The sequence below is a fragment of the Erithacus rubecula genome, assembly GCF_903797595.1.
Source record: "Erithacus rubecula genome assembly, chromosome: 17".
In the NCBI taxonomy this organism is placed as follows: domain Eukaryota; kingdom Metazoa; phylum Chordata; class Aves; order Passeriformes; family Muscicapidae; genus Erithacus; species Erithacus rubecula.
The window spans coordinates 8397870-8418594 of NC_136669.1; the positions used below are offsets into that span (position 1 = coordinate 8397870).

The window sequence follows — 20725 nt, forward strand, 5'->3', positions numbered from 1 at the left end:
GGGGCAGTGCCAAGCTCCGGTCCTGGAGCTGAGGGAGCACCTGGAACTGTGACTTTGCTCCTGATCCCCCTGGGCCCACGCCTGAGAGTGTTCCTGCCTGTTCTTTACTTTGCCAACAGAGCTGGAAACTTCCAGGGCTCTTTTTCCGTGGACACCCCTGGAAGCTGATCTGACTTTCCCATGAGCACACAGAGCCACCCTTTCCTGTAGATGTGAACTCTCCTGTCTTAGAGCAGTCCCAGCACACACAGCTCCTCCCATGGGAGAAAATAAAATAAACCAGATGCTTTTCCAAGGGCTGAGGGATGTCAGAGCAGCCACTGGCTGGGCAGGGCTGCAAACACGGTTCCAGGGCTCTGTGTGCCACTCCCTGCCCAGAGTCACCACAGCCCCCGAGCACCCCCCAGGCCAGGCTGTGCTGGAAGAGGGTCCCTACCTGGGCTGGCAGTGCGGGTGGGCACAGGGCGCCGTGCCCCGCTTGGCACTGCCCGAGTCCCCCCGGCAGCCGCAGCAGCCGCTGTCCAGCACCTGGAGGTGCAGCAGCTCCTCCGAGTTGCTGAAGGCCGGGTTGTCCAGCGAGCTGGCCGAGGGCAGCCCCGAGCGGGACCAGTACTGGGCAGAGACATCATCCAGGCGGCAGAAACGGCGATAGCTGCAGGACAGGATGGGCACGGGCTCACGTGTGCACACACACAGGTACACACAGGTACACACACACACAGGTACACACAGGTGTAGACATACAGGTACGGACACACAGGTACACAGACACACACACACAGGTACAGGCACACAGGTACAGACACACAGACACACATGTACACACAGAGCAGGCACATACACACACACATGTGTACACAGACTGCACACACACAACCACGTGAGCCCACAACGCCAGTGACCGCTTGACAACACAGATTGCAGATTTCTGCCCAAATTTCCTGTGGCCAGGAAAAGGCCCAGCCGCACACTCAGGGTGGGGACAGAGCCCGTGACACTGCTCAGCCTCTGGCTGCAGCCCCGCGGTGGTTGCAGCTGTTCCAGCGGTTTCCTCGGGAACAATCCCCACGGCACATTACAGAATGGGGCAGCGGGGCCAGGACAGCAGAGCCGTTCCCAAATGAGCTCTGTCGGGGCGGTGCCGGAGCCTCGCTGCCCCCCCAGCACGGGCAGGACCCGCTGGGGCAGGCGGCCCCTGTGCCACGGGCAGCACGGAGGGGTCCCAGGGACCGCGGAGTCGGAGCTCATCAGCACACCTCACACATCTGTCCACAGCTGCACAGCCCTGCAGTGCCCGGCCCCATACAGCCCCCAGCACCACTCTCAGTAGCTGGGAGCATCCCCCGGCACCACCCGGACCCCCTGCCCGGCCGAGGGGCACTGCCTCTCCTCCAGGAGATCCCCACAGGTGCTGTCCCACCCCAGCATCTCCGCTATCGGCCACCAACGCTGTTTTCCTCGGCAGAGCTCAGCCCCAGTCCAGGACCCCACCACGGCTCCCCCTGGCCCCCAGGAGGAGCAGGACCCCGTCCCTCCCGGAGCCCACAGACCCCAGCCCAGGCTCCCACCTGCTGCGGGTCTGGTCCGCCCTGGCCTCCAGCAGCAGCGCCTTGAAGCGGCGGACGGCGACGGCGGCGAGGACGGCGCCCAGGAGGAGGATGCTGAGCAGGACCCCGGCCGCCATGCCCAGCAGGCCCTGCTGTGTCACCCGGTAGTCACAGCGCAGCCCCACGAACCAGAAATCGCTGCCCACGGGGCACCTGCACCGAGGGGTCCATCAGCGCCAGGGGGACACGCCCTGCCCGCCACCCCGGGCTGTCCCCAGCGCACTCACTGGCAGCGGGGCTGGTGGTCCCGGGCGTGGGAGCAGATGCCGTGGTTCTTGCAGTAGTCACGGTGGCAGAGGGAGGTGCAGCTCACGTTCCCGTCCGCCCGGGACACGCAGGCGAAACCGGACGGGCAAGCGAAGAGCAGAGCACAGGGGTCCAGCGGCCGCGCTGCAGGGCCGGGGTGCAGCAGTGTCACCCCTCCGTGCCCAGCGTGTCACCCACCCTGCCAGCAGCCCCCAGCCCCGCACTCACCCAGAGCCCCGTGGCGCAGCACGGGCGCTGTGCCCACCGCCAGCCCCGGCTGGGCACGGGCAGAGCCCAGCGCGCTCTCCAGGAGCTCGTCCAGCCCCGGCCCCGGCAGCTGCTCCGCCGCGAACAGCGCATCGTAGCGCAGCACCACGCTGCCCTCCCTGCGGGGACACACAGCGCTGGGACCCGGCCCAGCACCGCACCCGGCACTGCCGCGGGGCCCGGCAGCGTGTGACAGTCCCCGGGCCCCGAGCCGGGGAGCGCCACACGCCGCGGGACGGTGCCACCACCCACCTGACCTCTGTCACCTCCAGCCGCAGGAACCCGGGCAGAGCCGCGAACAGGGGAGTGACCTGCACAGGGTGGTGGGAGCTGAGCGCCACGGCCCGGCCCGCAGCCCCCGGAGCCGAACGCAGCCCCCGGGCCGGCCCACACTCACTGTCTGGTTGAAGCTGTGCAGCAGCTCCTGGCGCTCCGCGGAGCCGGGATCCTGCAGGGCCGGGACGAACCCCATGTCCAGAACCAACTCACAGGGGATGCGCAGAAGGGATGCTGCAGGAGAAGTTGGGGACCAGCAGGTCGTGACTCCACTCCAGGGTCCACCACCCAGGGCGTCTCCCCCTCCTGCCGTGTCCCAGCAGAGGATCCTGAAACATCAGACTCACCTCTCAGGAGTGGGGGCTGATCCTCCACGATGAACACCTGGGGGGCCCTGCCCACCCCAGCCAGGGGAGCATCAATGCCTGTCCTCCCTCTGGGGCTGTTCGATGGCTGGACCAGGTCTGTGTCCACAGCAGCTGGGGGAGCCCCAGGGCCCCCACCCTGGGAATCTGTGGGCTGCTGGGGGACCCCAGGCATCACAGTGGGCACATGAGCTGGGGACCCCCATGTCAGCCCCACCACATCGCTTTGCTGTACAGCAGCACGAGGCTCTGCTGTGACTGTCCCCATGTCACCGAGCCTTTCTGGGCTGGTGGCAGTTGTGATGGTGGTGGCAGTGACACTGGTGGTGGTTTCACCAAGAGCAGTGGTCGGTCCCTGGGAAGATGCAGGCTGGGGCAAAGCTGGCTGCTGGGAAGGCCCAGGCGCTGAGGGGGATGCCAGGCTGCCCACTCCCACCTGGGTCCCGCCCAGCGGTGGAGGGCTCTCAGCAGGACCCACCCTTGAGCTGGAATGGGGCAGCTCTGGGGAGAGGTCTCCCAGGGGGGTGCCCACAGTGGGGCCGAGTCCCAGAACCCCCCAGCTGGTCCCTGGGGAAGGCAGTGGGGTGGACAGCAGGGTCTCTGCAGAGCCACTGGCTGGGGCAGGCTGTGGGGACAGGGGAATGGGGGAGGATCTAGGACTGGCATGTGTCACCCCACCCTGTGCCACAGTGGTGCTGCCAGGGGCCAGGGGACCAGGGGGCTGCCCTGGTATGGCTGACGGGCTCAGGGGGATGTGACTATGCTCAGGGGGACGACTCCTGTCAGGTGGGCCCAAGACCCCTGTAGTCAGGTCCAGGGCTCCTCCCTGGCCAGGAGATGCCACCCCTGGAGTGCTGGCCATGGTGGTGGGGACAAGCAGACCAGAGTCCCTGCGTGAGGTAGGCAGCAAGGCTGGGCCTGTACCTACAGCTGGCAAGGCTGTGCTGGCCAAAGGGCCCCCACCACCCCCAAGGGACAGTGCAGAGGGGTGAGGGGCAGAGCGGGGACCCTCCTGTGGGCGGGAAGCAAAGCCCTGTCCTTCTGACAGCCCTGGCAGCCCCCAGTGTGTCCCCTGCAGTGTCCCTTTGGGGGTCAGCAGCCTCTGCAGCCCCCCAGCAGAAGGGGATATCCCTGTTGTCCCTGGTGCTGAGCTGCCAGTGGCCAGCAAGGTGCTCGGGCGGGTCCCTGGGCTGCTGTCACCGAGCTGGTGAGAGTCATTCTGACTCGGCACCAGGGCTGTCCCTGTGGCCCCCCATCCCTGCAGGGTGCTGCTGGACCTCCACTGTCCCCTGGCAGAACCTGGCACTGTCACAGAGTGTGATGCATGTGAAAGTGTCCCCTGCACCTTGGTGACACCTTCTACTGCCACATGTCCAACAGGGTCAGTGCCCAGGGGGTGCATGGCTGCAGGGTCTGTCCCTGCCTCCGCAGGGGCTGGGGCCCCTGCACTGGTGACCCCCAGACTGGCAGGGGATGGCAGCTCCCTGCCTGCGGCCGCCTGTCCAGTGGTGACTGCAGAGCCCAGGGGTCCCAGGGGCTCGGTGCTTGTTCCATCCCGCACTGCCGGCCCTGTCCCCTCCCTGCCCTGCCCGGGGCCTCCGGGGCTGTCCTGCGGGCTGGAGAGCTGGGCTGTCCCGGCGAGGGTCCCAGGGAAGGGCAGCACTTCAGCCTCGGTCCACAGTTGCCCCACGGCCTCTGGGGTGGGCGCCTGCCCTGTGCCGGCTCCTCGCCCCGGGCGATCTGCGGGCAGAGGGGGCGGGCACTGAGCAGCTCCGACCCGCGGCCGGCACCCACCGCAGCCGCCTGGGCCCCAGCGAGCCACGACACGCGTGGCTGGCACACGGTGCCACAAAGGGCAGCAGGAGGGCAGTCTCAGTACCTGTCTGGCAGCGCTCCCCCGTAGCGGTGCCCAGGTGGGCGCAGGGATCGGCAGCGCTCAGAGCGGAGCTGGTTCCGCTGCCCAGAGCGGGGAAAAGCCGCGCGCAGCATTCCACGAGCACTGGGAGAGAGGGAAAGGAGCAGCGAGCACCAGCGCTGGGCATCGAGCACCCTCACCAGCACCAGGCACCCACGCCCGGAGCCACCGCTGAGGGTCGGGGTCTCTTTCTCCCTCTGTTAATTAACCGTGGGTGGCTCTGCTGAAGGTGATGCTCCATAACAACCCAAACCCAGCTGGGAACCATCTGCCCTGGCCCCAAAGAATGGTGCCGAGTTCTGCCCCACCAGCGCACTCTGCCCGTGCTGGGAGCCCGCGGTTCAGCCCGAACCCGACCCAGTCTCCACGTGCCAACACCGGCACCAGTGGGGCGGCGGGCAAGGCACGACCCCAGCGCCAGAACAGCCCGAACGGCCGCCGGGGCCCGTGGCGGCTCCTCTCCAGGGATAATGGATGGTTCAGCAGGGTGGTCACCGCCCGGGTGGGGCTGGGACTGAACAGGGGTCACCACCAGCCCGACAGACCCCCCAGCGTCTCCCCGGGAATCCCGCGAGGGCAGCGCCCGCCGCCTTCGGGCCGCGGAGTCGCCCGGGCTGGTGGTACTGCTTGGCAGGGAACGGCCACGGCACCGCACGGAGTGGCCACAGCATGGTATGGAATGGCCACGGCATCACACGGAGTGGCCACGGCACCACACTGAACGGCCACAGCACCGCACGCGGCCGCCGCCGGCGTGCCCGCCCCGCTGCCCGCTCGCCCCGGTTCCCCGCGACCGGGCCCACCCTGGGCAGGTCCCAGTGACACCGAGCAGCAGCCGCCGCCCCCAACCCGAGCGCCACGGGGAACACGGACCCGCTCGGTGCCGGTACCGGCCCCACCGCCGCCGCAGACCTCCGGGCCGCCGGGATGCACCGGCCCTGCCGCCGCCGCCGCCCCCGAGCGCAGCATCCCCCGCCCGGGGACCGGCGGGACCGGGAACCCTTCCCGGCCGTGCCCCCCTCCCCGAGCCCCGCTCACCTGCAGCAGCCAGCAGCCGGGGCAGCGGGAGCCGGGGCCGCTCCATGGCGCGGCGCGGGCGGCTCTGCCAGGCGGCGGCAGGAAACCCCCGCCCGCCCCCGCTGCGGCGGGGCGGAGGCGCCGGGAACCGCAGCCCCCGGCCCGGGCCCGCCCCACGACATCGGCACCAGCACCGGCACCGGCCTCGGAGCTGCCTCCTTCCGGGCCGGGCGGACCCGGACTCGGTAGCGAGACCTCTCCCGGGCCTCTCGGCACGGACCCGCCGCCACCGGGACCCGGGGGACTCGCAGCTCATGCCTGTCCCCCTCCCACCGGTTCGTCCCGGGACACGTGCTCTGCCCCCGGCTGTCCCCACTCTGTGACCCCAGGACAGCGATGTCAGCTCTGGCTGAGGTCCCTCACCACATCCCTCAGGGTCACCACAAACAAGAGAACCCCGAGACCACTCCCCATCATCAGACATCTCGTGTCCATGCCATGGGGAAACCACCACAGACACAGCAGCCAAACTCACTGGGTGACCCCCAGTTCTGCTGTGCAGCTGCTCAGAAAACGTCTCAGAGCTCAGCCAGGCTGTGGAGCCATGGAGAAGTTTCCAAGGGCACCACAAGAGCAGCACCTGGGCCCTGGAGGCAGAGGGTCACTGGTCTGCCAAGGATCTCAGTGAAGTGCAGCTCCTGAGAACACCCCACCACAATACAGGCACCATGTGCAGCACTGCAGCCTCTGCTCTATTTTCCATCCTTACCACCCCCATTGCCAGAGGATCTGTTATCCAGTGACACTTCCTTGGCTCCCAGCCTGGCTGTGACAAGTCAGTGTTTCTTGGCTCTGAGTAAGGACTGTGCAGTGCTCAGAAATAACCCATTCCTGCCTCGTGAGGGTTAAAAGCAAGGCTCCCGTACTGAGACGAACCGGGTGTACAGGAACAGTGATGTGAATTTGCTGTTCAGCAGCAGGAAAATCATTCCCCCCCTTATTTTCCATCTGGAAAGCAGAAGCCTTTCACACAGAACTTGTTTTTACCAGCACTGATGAAACAAACAGTTACAAGCGTGCAGGGCAGAGCCAAATCTCGGGGCAGGGTCCTCAGAGTGTCCTTCACACCCCAACACCACCACCAGGATCCACCCACTGTGTGAGACAGAACAGCCACCACCAGAATGGTCTTAACTCTTTATTCCTGTTTTTTTTTTCTTGTTTTTAAAGGACAACACATTCAGACAGCTTTAAATACAACATCCACATGCAGCTTTCCCAGGGAAGGCCGCAGTGGGACAGCGTGTGCGCTCCCATCCATCCATCCATCCCTGCCGGCACCAGCCCAGTCCTGGTGTGGGACAACTCCTGGGAAAACAAAACCCACATGTTTAACATTTCATCAAGGACTCAAAGGTACAGAAGTGTGTCAGGACACACTGAGCACAGGCACACAATGTGCCCCCAGTTCTCTCCAGAGGCCACAGCTCTCACCCTGGCCCAGGACAGAGAAGGGACACAGCCCCTCTGCCCCAGGGAGCTGGGGGGAAGCCTGGAGCCACACAGGAACAGGCAAGAATGTGGATCAGTGCTGCAGGCTGGCCCGAGGCCACCTCATTTCCCCTGCAGCCCTCCCTGGCCGCTCCTATAACCCTTTCCTGCCCGTTTCCTTCCCGGCTGCAGCTGTGGCAGAGGAAATGGCAGCAGCAGCAGGGGCTGAGGTGCCCCCACACACCCTGACAGGGCTGAGGGGCACAGGGAGATGGGGGCCACAGCTGAGACCAATTTGGCACCCACTACTGCCCTGGGGAGGAGCCTGGATGTGCCAGGCAGGACGAGAGGAGAGGTTGAGCCTCACGTTCTCTCTCCAGCTGCAGGTGCCTCAGGAAAACACCCCCCACCCTCAGGAAAACACACCCCACTTGCCCTCCCCACTGGCACCCACAGCTGCTGCCAGCTCCCTCCCCAGCTCCTGCCTGTGCCACCCATCACCCTGCCCTGTCCCTACCCCCCTGTGTGCCCAGGCACCCCCAGAGCACCTCTGAACTCACCTCTGAGGAACTGCTTCACTCATAAACATCCTTCTTATCTGCAATGTAATCTACAATCTCCTGTGGGCACATCAGCTTCTCTGCATCTCCGTCAGGAATTTCAAATCCTGCAAGAAAGGGCACACACTTAGCCCCAAACCCATGGGAATGGGAGCAAGGGTGAGGGATGGCTGCTGGCTCAGGGGACATGCAGGCAGGGGCTGTTGTGTCAGCCAGAGTTGATGCTGGATCACTGCACTGCCCAAAGTGACACTGCTTCCAGCCAGGGGACACGGCAGGAGCCAGTGCCCCTTGGGCCTTGTTAAAGTCACCAGTGGCTCCCCAGAGCCCCCAGACACTGGTGTGTGGCAGGGGGATGTTCTTGGACCTGCAGGCAGCACCTGAAGCCCCTCAGGCTGAGAGTACTGCCATGTGCTTGCATGGAGCAAAGATCAGGGCAGGGCACTAAGGCTCTTGGTGGAACTGGTCAGGAACAGCCCAGAAATGTGTTTGCTTTTTGAGTGCTCCTGGCCACACTCACAGCTCACTTGGGGATTACAGACACACTGCCAGAAAAGGCTCTGAGAGTGAAACATGCACCAAACCCCAGGGACATCTATGGCCCAAGGTGACATTTAGGCACCTACTCCAGAATTCATGAGCTTCACAGGGAAGCATGAAGAAGTCCAAAGGAATTAAAAAAAAAAATTTGGAATACAAACCATTAAGAAGAAAATGTATTTTTTCTTTAGTAGGATTAAGGATGAAAAAAATTCTGGTGAGCAAAACCAGCCTGGACTGTCTGGAATTTTTGATTTGCAATGCCAAGCTCAGCACCCACTGCTCCCCTTTCCCCCTTCTTGGAGGGTGGGAGAGAATTCCTGCTTCCAAAGGGGCTGAGCTCCAGAGAAAAGGGCTGCATTCCCAATCAGCTCACTGGTAGCATTTTGAGGTGTGCCCTGCTCTCAGGGCTGGCTCTGTGGCGTTTGCCCTGGCTGTGTGGGGTTTGCCCTGCTCTCAGGGCTGGGTCTCTGTGGCGTTTGCCCTGCTCTCAGGCTGGCTCTGGGAGCTCTGCCCTGCTCTCAGGGCTGGCTCTGGGAGCTTTGCCCTGGCTCTGTGGGGTTTGCCCTGGCTCTGTGGGGTTTGCCCTGCTCTCAGGGCTGGCTCTGTGGCGTTTGCCCTGCTCTCAGGCTGGCTCTGGGAGCTTAGCCCTGGCTCTGTGTCGTTTGCTCTGCTGTCAGGACTGGGTCTCTGCGGTGTGCCCTGCTCTCAGGACTGGCTCTGCGGTGTCTGCCCTGGCTCTGGGAGCTCTGCCCAGCTCTCTGCGCGTTTCTCCCAGCCCCACACGCCCCAGGGCAGCGCTGCCGCCGCTCCCACGGCCCGGCCGCCCCCGGCAGCCCCGGGCGCCGTTACCGAACTCGTCCTCCATGGCCATGATGATTTCCACTTGGTCCAGACTGTCCAGGCCCAGGTCCTTCATGAAGTGGGACTCGGCTGTGAGCTGCGGAGGACACGGCGGTCAGCGGGACACGGGCACCGGCACTGCAGCTCCCGTTACACCGGAGCCCGCGGCCCTCCCGCCTGCCCCCCGGCCCCGCTCACCTTGGCGGGGTCGATCTTATCGTAGAGCTTGAGCACGTAGAGCACCCGGTCCTTGATGTCGGCCAAGGTCAGGGGCGGCAGCTCGGAGAAGCCGCGGCAGAGCGGCAGGGCCGGGCGCGGCAGGCGGAGCAGCGCGGGGCGGCCCGGCGGGGCGGGCGGCAGGCGGTGGAGCGAGCGGAGCGCGGCGGGACGGGCGGGCAGCGGCAGCAGGCGGCGGGCGCAGAACGAGAGGACACGGGCCGCCATGGTCGCTGTCCCGGCGGGCGCCGCGCGGGCCGCGCCAGCGCCTGCAGCGCCCTCTGCCGGGCGGCGGCCGCAGCGCCACGGGCCGGGAGCGGCGGTGCCAGCTGGACCGGGCCGAACCCGGCCGGGAACGGCAGTGCCGGCTGGACCGGGCCGGACCCGGCAGGGAGCGTTGGTGCCGGCTGGACCGGGCCGGACCCGTCCGGGAACGGCAGTGCCGGCTGGACCGGGCCGGACCCGTCCGGGAACGGCAGTGCCGGCTGGACCGGGCCGGACCCGGCAGGGAGCGTTGGTGCCGGCTGGACCGGGCCGGACACGGGTGGGAGCGGCGGTCACGGCTGGACCCAGCTGGAAGCGGCAGTCCTGGTTGGACTGTGCTGACCTGGGCCGGGATCCTGGCTGGACCGGGCTGAACCGGGCCGAGATCCCACAATCCCGGCTGGACCGGGCTGGGAGCGGCAGTCCCAGCTGCGAACACCTCCTTGCAGGACACTCTAGACCCTCTGGTCACTGTCGCAGGGCTCGGTCACTGCACGGGAAAGAAGTTCTGCCTCATGTCCATGTGGAAGTTCCCATGCCTGTGGCATCTCCTATTGCTCAGCAGCACCAAGAAGAGTCCAGTCCATCTTCTTGGCACCCCTTTAGATATTTATACACATTGGTAAGGCCCCTCTCAGCAGTGCCTCCTCTTGAGGCTGAGCAGCCCTAATTCGCTCAGCCTTTCCCATCAGGGAGACGACCCAGCCCCTCCATCATTGTCACAGCCTCTGCTGGCCTCGCTCTAGCTGTGTCCCTGCTGTCATGAGGAGCCCAGGGCTGGATGCAGCACTCTGGATGTGTCTCACAGGGCTGAGCAGAGGGCAAGCATCTCCTCCCTGACCTGCTGGAAACGCCCCCTGGGACACCACTGTCCTCCTTGTCCCCCAGGACAGACCGCTGGTCAGGGACAGCTCGGTGCCCACGAGGGCCCGCAGGTCCTTCCACGGATCCCCCTGTAGAGCAGTGACAGCAGACACGGGCTGGTTGCACAGGCAGCACGTTTAATGCACAGCACACACGCGGCCCCAGCCCCGTCAGGCGGCTCCGGGCTGGGGGCGCCGGTACCGGTACAGGTGCACGGTCCCGTTGCAGCGCCCGGCCAGCAGCCCGGCCCCGCCGCTGGCCCAGCGGGCCAGAGCCCAGCGCCCCGCGGGGCCGGCGGGCAGCACGGCCGTGCAGCGGCCCCGCAGCAGGTCCCACACGGCCACGGCGCCCGACGTCAGCACGGCAGCTCCCGCCGTGTCCCACACGTCACCCTCCAGGTACCTGCGGGGACACGGGGGTCAGCAGGCGGCAGGGGATGTGCAAAAACACCACAGCAGAGTTTGTCAAATTAGCTCAATTAATGATTAATAGCAACTGCTGGCAGCTGACAGTCTGGACTGTTCCTCCATGGAGCTGGGAAGGGAGGAGGCCAAGAAAATCCTCCTGGAGACTGAGAACACACTTGAAAAAGGTGTACTCTTAAAGAATTGGTACTCTTAAAAAAACACACCCTGCAAGTGATCAAGACCAGGCTGGACAGGGCCTAGAATGACCTGGTCTAATGGAAGGTGTCCCTGCCTGCAGCAGGGGGTGGGACTGGATGGCCTTTAAGCTCCCTTCCAACCCAAACCATTCCGTGATTCCATGACTGTTCAGTAACCAAGACCTTGGTCCACCACTATTCCCACACATCCATCACATTTCCTGTGTAAGGACACTGCAAGGCTGACCCTGCTGCTGCCTCAAAACAGGACATGGGAAGGAAAAGGCCATGAGGCTGCAGCCAGCTGCTGCACACACACAAACCTGGCAGCATGGACTGCTGCAGCCGCAGGCAGTGCCAGGGGCTCAGCCCAGGGACACACAGCCCAGTCCCTGGGGCATGGGACAAAGGCAGAGCCCCGTGTTCCTGTGGTGACGGTGCCAGGGCTCAGGGTCAGCACACAGCCCAGTGTGGGAAACGGGCAGGAAGCAGCCCCAGCCCCAGCCCGCACACCGGACACGCGGCTCGGCCGGATCTGGATGCAGCCCCTTATCACCAAGACTGGATCCCTGCCAGGGCTGCCCTGCTCTCCAGGGCTCTCCCAAAGCCCCAGAGGAGCCAGCCCAGCCCAGCCCAGCCCCAGACTCGCCTGCCTGCAGGGCCGGGGGGGAGGCAGCAGAACATCACCCCCGCGCTCCGGCCCGTGCGCGGGTTGAAGGCCACCACACGGAATGCTGGGCTCCCACAGGACTCGCTCTCTTTGGCATGAGGATGGCTTAAAACAACAAACAAAAGGCCCTGATACAGAGGGGGGAAAATACATCACTAAAAACAACAGCAGGAGGAGAAAAAACAAAATCATTTTCCAAAAATTAACTGCTACACTCTCTCTAATCACAGCCCCATGAACAGTGATGCATTATTTTTACTGAAGAAAACAGAAATGGTTTACATTCCTTATCAAATTAGATAAAAGCAAAAGCAGCTGCTGGCTGATAAGGGCTGATGCAACACAGCAAAGTGACAGCTCAGTGACCCTAGGGATTTATGAATTTCTCTTCCTGTTTCAAAAAGCTAAATCTGCCATAGGATGAAGTGACACTTCAAAAACAAAGGAAGTAAAATTTCTGGGTCACATTTTAATCCCTACAAGTTTAAAATGTAATAAGGATTCCATGGAAAGCAGCATAACTAAAAACAGTAGTTCCCAGAACAGCCACAAACCAGCATGAAATATCCTGGGATGGATAATCTCAGGAAGACTCCAAAGAGTCTGACTCGAGGCACCATTATTGGACAAGACATTCCTGTCCCAAAAGGTTACATGCTCACTGAAAACAATCTTGATAAACCACAAAAATCCATCGGGAATCACAGCACAGGCAGAAGCAAGTGGGGAAAGCTGATTAGTATGAATGTTGGTTTTACACAGCTCATTCCCTCAGGCATGTGTGTCCAAAGGAACCATTCACAGCAGGTTTCTAATGCTGGCAGCATCCAGTGTGACATGGAAGAGACTTGCCAAGCACCAGGCCTGGGCAACACCAGTTATGCTTCCTAAACACAGCATGCTGCACCTTTGGAATGCACCAGTATGCATTGATCCCCCTTTATTAGCACCCTGCAGAAAGCCAGGAGTTGAGGCAGCCAGTGTGGGTTATTTACTCCTCCTTTTAACCTGTTCACCATTGAATTATTTGCAGTGTATTGAAACAGAGCTGATTGAGTTCAACCCTCTGTAGCAACTTCAATCCTTTATACCCCCACCCCAGTGAGTGCAGCTCATACATGAGCTGTGAATTTTGTGTACGTACAGAGTCAGAATATGCTCGATGGCAGATGGAAGCTGGGTAGGAATAACCAATGTGCATCTTCCTCAGCAGCTGTCCTGTTTTTAGATTCCTGCAGTTGGTGAAAACACAAATTCTGACACATTTCTAATCACAGTTACAGGATGGACAGGATGGACATGGGTTTGGTTCCACAAACGAAGTCAATGGCCAGGAAGGGTGTATTGAGGATGATACAAAAGCAATGGAATTCCAGCAGTTCACTCCCTGGCTGTCTGAGTGTGGTGCCACACTGCAGGCTCTCAGACAATCACCATTTCACAGTGGGTCTGCAGCCAGCCAGCACCCTTGTACAACCCTGCAGCTGCTGAAACTGCCCCCAACCCCTGAACTGTGTGTGGCAGAGGAAACACTCACCAAACAACAACACTGTTCCCTGCAGTGGTGCCCACCAAGGCCTCTCTCATGCCTTCTACTTCAGCAAAGGCTGTAACAGTTTCTTCAGGGGGCATCAGAGTCTGCTTGTCCTTGCTCCTGAAGGGAGACCAGCACATAGAAGAGCAGGTAAAACAAAAAGTGTGTGTTCTGGAAGAGGAACATGACATTGCTCTATATGCAAAGTGTTTTTCCACTTTTATCCCACCCACCACATGGAGCCCACCCCAATGCAGCACCCCCAAACTCACCCCCCTGTCTCTGAGAGTGAAACCATCTCCACTTGCTGCTCCTGCATGGTCCTGCTGCTGCTCACCAGCCTCTGGTCCTTCAGTCCAACAACTGCTTTTATATTCCCAGTTTTCACTAGGGAGTGCTCGAATGAGTCAGTCTCAGAAGAATAAAGCAAGAGCCTAAATCAAGAGACAAGTACACACCATGACAGGAGGAAGCCCCACTCAAATATGCAGTAGCATATACAGATCAGCCTGTATTCAGTCAGTCTGCCAGCTCTGAGTTGAATAAACAGGTTTTTATAGTTGATTTTTAGAAATTCCTTCCAGATTTTCCAAGTGTTAAAGTAACTGAAAAAGCGCCACATTAGTAAAAAGATAATTTCAACCACTTCTCACAAGGAGTTGAGCTGCAACTACTCAAGGTGCAAAGTAAGAAACAAATACAAAACCTTATTTCTCCAATCTCCAGCTCTCCCAGTGCTACACATACAAGGTTACAGGTGTCTGGCAGAGGAACAATCTGGATTACAGGAATCTGGGACAACAAAATAAGAATTCAGTGTCACCAAGAGTGTCCCTTTGACTTTATTCTCATTTTGTAGAGTGTTTCAAGTAAAATAACGTGGAGCAGAATTGATTTTCAGACCCCTCTCAAGAAGCCAAATTAAATGAGCAGCTGAACTCTCTGCTGACTGGTTGCCTAATTAAACAATCCTTGTTGATGCAAGAGACAGAACATGTCTCCAGGGACTGTATGGGGAAAAAGCACAAATGAAGTGCAGCCACCATTCTGTCCATGAGGTATTAAATTCCAGCAAGTAACACGCAACCACATAAGCTACAAGCTCCTTGACCCTTGGGAACTAACACATGGGGCAAGAAAACTGCCCTTAATTCCTGCAATGAGGGCTGTGTTTTACCTCTCTCAGGTGCCAGGTGTAGACCTTGCCCCAGCAGTCGGGTGCCAGGGGCTGCCAGAGGGACACGGCGCTCTCGGAGGCAGTGACCACTCGCAGCTCCCTGTGGCCAGCTGCTGCCCACCACACTGTGCTCACATCCACAGCACCTGAGCACGAGGAATCCTGCCAAGACAAACCACGCTGCTTTTCCTCTGACAGACAACATTACCTGTTGCATTTTTGGTCAGCTCGGTCTTGCAGAGCTGCTGCTGCCACAGTAACAATTGCCTGCTGCTGTCCTACCTTTAGCTCTGACACAAACTGCAAGCTCTCTTCTCCGGGGCCATCCGGCAGCACTGGAGTCAACTGCTCTGCTACATCCTTTTTCTGCAGAGACAAAGAATGAGGATAATTCAACTTTGAAATGATATTCAGCACCTGCAAGAATGAGGCAGAATTGTTGCACACACTCTGTCATTCGCATGCAGATACTGCGTGCCACTGCTATGATCAATGCAGGACTAGCATGCAAAGAGAACTTTTTCCTGAAGTGAGAAAGACTCTGGAAAAAGGGGATTTGCCCACAAAACCACTGGCTTAATACCCTTCACAAAGATCCCAGCTTGTTACCTGCTCAGGTGAAGCTCTGCAGGACTCCTTCTCTTTGTTTTCTGACTGCTGATGCTTCTCCAAAGACACAGTCTCATCAGATTTCTTCTCAGGACCCCTTTCAGCTGCTGAAGGAAATGTTGTACCTTGCTCCTCCTGGTTTGGGGCAGCCCCTGCAGCACAGCTGTCAGGGTGCAGTGGCACAGCAGGGTCTCTGAGTGCCACATCCCCCAGGACCAGGGCAGCTGCTCCTCTGGGGGAAGGTGGCGTGGCTGAAGCAGGTACAGGTGTGTCACTCACTGTGACCTTACTGCACACTGAAGGTAAAACACCTGGAGTTGCACCCACAGCGGGGAAAATAGATGAGGAAATCTGAGACTCAGGGTGAGTGGGAGTCTCAGCTAAGACAGTCCCCATGGGAGTGAACAGCAATTCATGGGTGGAAAGCTCCTTCTTGGATGCTGGGTTTCCCATACAAGGGGGCTCAGGCAATCCAGTTTTGGAAGGCAAAATCAAATTACTTCTGAGACCTTTATCTTTTGGATTCATTTGTGCATCTGGTGTGTCCTCTGGAACCACACCATCCCCAGACACAAAATTCTCCAAGTCTTTCACAGGTGAAGATTTCAATTTCTCCAGTTTCAGTACTCCAAATTCCTCATTTGGTAAGTGGAAGTCCCTGATGCCCAGCTGAGGGATCAGCCACTGGAGGCTGCGAAAGGAGAAGAGGGAGCCACGAGTGTCGGGGTCCAAAGAAGGGAGCCCAAGGGCAGCAGGACCCTGTGAACCCCTGGGACAGCTGTGTCTTCTGCTGCTGCCATCTAAAGACAAGAATACAAGACAGAACACCACGTCATAAAATAACCAGCAACTTGCCTATTCAGAATCTCTCATTAAGGGTGTCTTGGATTTCAAAATAAATCAAAACACCAAATTCATCTTAATACAGGGAAGCGACACATTTCTGGAAAGACACTACACCCTGCAGTTACTCTGTATCTCTGTATCAAGCCTTCAGCTCGAAGACCACCACCAAAGCCTGACAGATATGCCTGAGTGTTTGGTTAGTTTGGTTTATCGGTTTTCTCCCAACACTTTCTCTATTCACAATACTCACAGACGCTCAGAAAGGAGAAAATAACCATTAGCATGCAGACTCAGTTGGAGGAACAGATGGATATCTGTTTGCTGGCAAACCAGCCCTAGTGTTCACAACCTTCACTCCAACAGCAAGGGCAGCTCAGTAAATTCCCAGCCCTGCTCCTCCTCTGTTCATCCCCTGCAGAAGTTTATGGAATTGTTAACCCCTATCATATTTTCTTGCATAAACAAGCAGGGTGTGAACAGCAGGGCCTGCACTCACACTCAGGGATGTTCCCTGCCTTGGGGAATGGGTATTTTGGGGAGTTTCTGTGAGGAAGTACCTGGAGAGCGTGCCTGGGCCCCGTGTCTCGCAGAGCAGCGCAGGGAGCGGCGCACAGGGACACTGACCCCGGGCAGCTGCCCAGCCCCGCGGGCTCCTCGCTGCCCCCGAGCACGCTGAACTGGATGTTTGTCTCTCTGACACACAGGAGTGTTGGCTTCCCCATCTCCCACATGGCTGGCAGAAGTGTCACTCCCTGGGCTCAGAGAATCGCTGCTGTGGAGGGGGTTTACAATCTGCTCTACCAGAGCCTTATGGAATTTGCCTGGCACTTGGCTCCCATCCAGAGAAGGGTCAGGACCCTCTGGCTGAGTAACTCCAGTCACTCCTGTCCCTGCAGACCCCACTGCTGTAGCACCACACAATCTCCTCTCATCTGAGGATGACCTTTCAAGGTTAGCATCAAAGTTTTCCTTTTCACTCTGGTTCTTATTTGACAGCAGAGCACTGCTTCCATTGGCCATTGTGTGATCCTGACTCTCTATAAGCTCTTGTGATGCTGGATGCATGGAAGCTTTGCAGGCAGACTTTCTTCTTCCCTTCTGTTTCCTCTGGGACAGTCTCTGCTCCTGCCTTGTGCTAGGAATGCTTTTCTGAGAAATGGATTTAAGAGAAGTGCTGCTGCTGCTGCTGCTGCTGCCAGATGCAGGAAGAGATTTCTGAGAACTACTTGAGTTTGCTTGATCATTTTCTGCCCCAAGAAAAGGGAAGGGTACAACCCCAGGCTCCAAATCACCCTCGGTTCTCTCTTGCAAGGGCTGATTGGGGTTTGCATCTTTCTGTTTGCATTTACTCCGCTGACCTTTCTTGCTCCTGCCCAGCTGGCTGAGGATTACAGCATCCAGATCCACCTTCCTCTGGCAACTGGACATGCGGCGAGTTGTGCGGACGTAGTACTCGACGGGGAAGAGCAGCCCCTCCACCACTGTGCAGGAGCTCAGCGTGCCCTCAGGAGCTGCTGCCTTCTCAGGGGGAGAGAGCCTTGAGTGAACCTCAGCCTGCTGAGGTACAGCATTGTCCACAGCATTATCTGCAGGACAGGGATTTAAGGTACTAGTGTCACTTTGATGTCCTTCACAGTTTTTGCTCCCCTCGGTTATGGTGTTATTTCTGATGTCAAGCAGTATTTCATTTTCTGACATTAAATCCAGGAGCCCATGTAATTCTCCCTGATCTTCACACAAACTCTGACCTTCTGACTGCTTTATTATACTGGGGGATTCTTTTCCACCATCACCTCTGGGGTCAAGTAAAACAGAGTGTCCTTGCTGTGAACATGGCTCACATCCATCAGGTGTGGCCACAGCCCCTGAGGACTCAGGCTGCCAGATGTCCCCGCTGACCTTCAGTGTATGTGGGGATAGCTCAGGCTCTCGTGTGGTGGCACTGCCCTCAAACACATCCTGTACAAGCCCTGATGGTGCATCAGGAGTGGAATTATTTCCTTCTTCCTGCACAAGCAGTGCCCCAGGTGCCCTTTGAGCAGGCTCCTCAGTGAGCAAGAGGCTGTTGCGCCTGAACACTGGTGACTGAAGCTCCTCTGCACTGGCAATTTGATTTTTCAGCATTTCACCAGCACTGATCAGATGCACATCACGCACTGGTTCCCTTTCTTTTGATTCCAGAACCTTCGTTCGTCTCCGCAGCTTCATCATGCCTGGGGAGGTTTGGGGCTTTTTCTCCACAAGGACAGGCCTGATGTTTTCCTGGCTGGCCGGAAAGCTTTCTGCCCGGGAGCTGTCCTGTGGGCTGACCTCATCACTGGAGAATTCTGGAACATGCTTAACTGTGACAGATGTTGTCTTCTCCGTGTCAGCCTCAGAGAAGGTTTTAGTCTGTAACTGAGAGGTCCCACCTCTGTCAGTACTGGGATATGTGTTATCTCTGGAACCTGGGGGAAAAAATTGCACAAGTATAAAGTACTCCTAAAGTCCTGTCCAAGAAAAACATCACATGGTAAAATTAGGCTTTGTTAGCAGGGAAAAATGGGGATCTTACAGTGAGAGCGGGAGCACTGCAGACCTGGTGAGGGGGGAAGCAGAGAAGTTACTGCAGACCATGGCTCAGCCCAGGGCAAGGGCTGTGTGGGGGCAGTGGGGCCCGGAGTGAGGGTCAGCAGGGCCAGGAGCTTCCTCAGCAGGACAGTGAGCAGGGTCACTGAGGGACAGCAGTGACCGCCGGGTGCTACCATCACACTGTCCCGGGGCACTGCCCGTGGCTCCTGCCTGGGACATCCCAGTCCCACCATTTCTCACCTGGGACATCCCAGTCCCACCATTTCTCACCTGGGACATCCAGTGCCACTTCTCCCACCTGGGGCATCCCAGTGCCACTTCTCCCACCTGGGACATCCCAGTCCCACTTCTCCCACCTAGGACATCCCAGTCTCACCATCTCCTACCTGGGACATCCTACTCCCACCTTCTCCTACCTGGGGGCTCCCGTTCTCCGCGGCTCCCACCTGGGGGGCTCCTCTCCCGCCGGCCGTGGCTCCTGGCTCGCTCAGCTCGCCGCGCTCGCTGCGGACACACAAGACGGCGGCGGGGCTGGGACCGGCTCACGGTGCCCCGGTGCCCCCCGGTGCCCCCCGGCCCGGCCCGCTCACCCGCAGCCGGATGACGGTCTCGCTGTACTCCCGCCTCAGCAAAGCCAGCTTCTCCCGCAGCTGCAAGAGACACCCGTGGGGATGGGACCGGTCCCGGTCCCGGTCCCGGCCCCGGCCCCGGCCCGCCCCACACCTTCTCCTTGTCGGCGCCGCTCAGGGCCGCCGCCGCCGGCGGGGCCTCCATGGAAACCGGGCCCGGCGGGCGCGGGGCCCGCGAGGCGGAGATGACGCGGCGGAAGCGGAGCGGGGCCGGGCGCGGCCGGGCGGAGCGGCCATGGAGCTCAGCGAGATGCTCTACAACAAGTCCGAGTACATCGAGACGGTGCGGGGAGCGGGGGCCAGGGGGGTCGGGGGGCCGCGGGGCGCAGCCGGGTTCGCCGGAGGGCGGCGGGGCCCGGGACACCCGCCGTGACACCCGCCGTGACCGCCCGTTCTCCCCGCAGGCCTCCGGTAACAAGGTGAGCCGGCAGTCCGTGCTGTGCGGCAGCCAGAACATCGTCCTCAACGGCAAGGTGAGCGCCGGGCGGCGGCCGCCGCGTCCCGCCCGGACCCCGCGGTACCCAGCGCTCTCTCCGCAGCACCGCTGACCGTGCTGCTTCCATCCGCGGAACAACCATGGAAGCCATCCTGCTCTGTGCCCAGCCTGGCTCTGTAATGCTCACTGGCATGACCAGGAGCGCAGCTGGTTGTTTTAACCTCCTGTTGTTTTGCTTTATTGTCAATTTTCTTTTAACTGAAAGAATCGTAAAGTAATCTTGGTGGAATGACCAGGCTGTGGCATGAGTCTATGTAATAAAGGGAGCGGGTTTGCCTGTCTGTCCTTCTGCAGACGATAGTTATGAACGACTGCATCATCCGCGGGGACCTGGCCAACGTGCGGGTGGGACGGCACTGCGTGGTCAAGAGTCGCAGCGTCATCAGGCCACCCTTCAAGAAGTTCAGTAAAGGGTAAGAGGCTCCTTTCTTTAGGGAGATACCTAAAAAATCTGTCAGCTTTACTGAGTCTCTGTGTTCCGAGGACTCTGTTTTGCAGCAAATTGCAGAAGTACATCTCTCAAATGTGCTTTCTCCTCAGATGCTGAGCTGTGCATTGAGGTTTGGTGTTTCCATCAGACTGTTGGATGGAAAGGGATAGATTAGAATAGCAAAGTGAAGAGCATGTTTCAATTTCTGTATGTTTATTCACAACATCTTCCTTCTCATTTGGGCCGTCCTTTAGAGGGGAGAAACTCAGAAACTGTTCTGTCTCCCAGACCCACGTCTGTTAATCCATCTGGGGATGGGAGACTCCACAGGGTGATTTTGGGTCTAGCTGTGTCAGTTGGTTTGTTGGAAACAAACACTCTCCTGTTGCAGGGTGGCTTTCTTCCCTCTGCACATTGGTGACCATGTCTTCATAGAAGAGGATTGTGTTGTCAACGCGGCCCAGATTGGCTCCTATGTGCACATAGGCAAGAACTGTGTCATTGTGAGTGCCATTTCTGTATTTTCTGTCAGCTCCTGGGTGCTGTCTTGTGACAACAGCTGAGAGGCAGGCACACCTTCTCTGCACTGTTCCTTCCTGTTCCTCTCCCTTCTCTGCAGGAAGCTGAGCTTTCAGGTTTACTGTTCTGAGGACAGCAGGTTCAGCTGATGCTGGCTGCAAAATCCATC

General features: G+C 59.4%; 4 protein-coding genes across 9 annotated transcripts in view; 1 reads left to right on the forward strand and 3 right to left on the reverse strand.

Moving 5' to 3' along the window:
- LOC306809149 (uncharacterized protein) overlaps positions 1–6791 on the reverse strand; it is an 8708-nt gene extending 1917 nt beyond the window's left edge. The window contains exons 1-9 of one of the 2 annotated variants that reach the window (XR_013776178.1): positions 5715–6755; positions 4641–4760; positions 2744–4501; positions 2518–2630; positions 2373–2431; positions 2082–2239; positions 1835–1997; positions 1569–1696; positions 437–652 (exon numbers count right to left, since the gene is read on the reverse strand). Coding sequence is in view for 1 of the 2 variants with exons in the window: in XM_079320363.1 (XP_079176489.1) it covers positions 437–652; positions 1569–1760; positions 1835–1997; positions 2082–2239; positions 2373–2431; positions 2518–2630; positions 2744–4501; positions 4641–4760; positions 5715–6177 (3242 nt within the window). In the remaining variant the exon portion in view is untranslated. Of the gene's footprint in view, positions 1–436; positions 653–1568; positions 1761–1834; positions 1998–2081; positions 2240–2372; positions 2432–2517; positions 2631–2743; positions 4502–4640; positions 4761–5714 lie in introns of both variants that reach the window. The other variant, XM_079320363.1, reaches the window with a different exon arrangement.
- DCTN5 (dynactin subunit 5) overlaps positions 1–20725 on the forward strand; it is a 66826-nt gene that overhangs the window by 43004 nt on the left and 3097 nt on the right. Inside the window, exons 2-5 of the mRNA XM_079320366.1 lie at positions 19333–19394; positions 19516–19584; positions 19902–20020; positions 20429–20540. Of these exons, the coding sequence (XP_079176492.1) occupies positions 19347–19394; positions 19516–19584; positions 19902–20020; positions 20429–20540 (348 nt within the window). The 5' untranslated portion in view covers positions 19333–19346. The remainder of the gene's footprint in view (positions 1–19332; positions 19395–19515; positions 19585–19901; positions 20021–20428; positions 20541–20725) is intronic.
- NDUFAB1 (NADH:ubiquinone oxidoreductase subunit AB1) lies at positions 6879–9610 on the reverse strand. The gene is made up of 4 exons (XM_079320367.1): positions 9326–9610; positions 9137–9224; positions 7745–7851; positions 6879–7061 (listed from the first exon to the last, which is right to left on the reverse strand). Exons 1-3 carry the CDS (start codon positions 9569–9571, stop codon positions 7760–7762), a joined length of 426 nt encoding a protein of 141 aa, XP_079176493.1. The 5' UTR covers positions 9572–9610; the 3' UTR covers positions 6879–7061; positions 7745–7759.
- Positions 10592–19305, reverse strand: PALB2 (partner and localizer of BRCA2). Of its 5 annotated transcripts, none has more exons than XM_079320358.1 (14): positions 19206–19305; positions 19073–19132; positions 18929–18986; positions 18466–18489; positions 16469–18358; positions 15066–15865; positions 14739–14822; positions 14457–14618; positions 13986–14071; positions 13552–13713; positions 13283–13399; positions 12890–12977; positions 11725–11873; positions 10592–10873 (listed from the first exon to the last, which is right to left on the reverse strand). In XM_079320358.1, the coding sequence occupies exons 1-14, from the start codon at positions 19254–19256 to the stop codon at positions 10642–10644; spliced, it is 3963 nt and encodes a 1320-aa protein (XP_079176484.1). In that variant the 5' UTR covers positions 19257–19305; the 3' UTR covers positions 10592–10641. The 5 variants fall into 5 exon arrangements, with proteins under 5 accessions (XP_079176484.1, XP_079176482.1, XP_079176485.1 ...); XM_079320356.1 differs by having other exon boundaries at positions 18899–18986; XM_079320359.1 differs by lacking the exon at positions 18466–18489.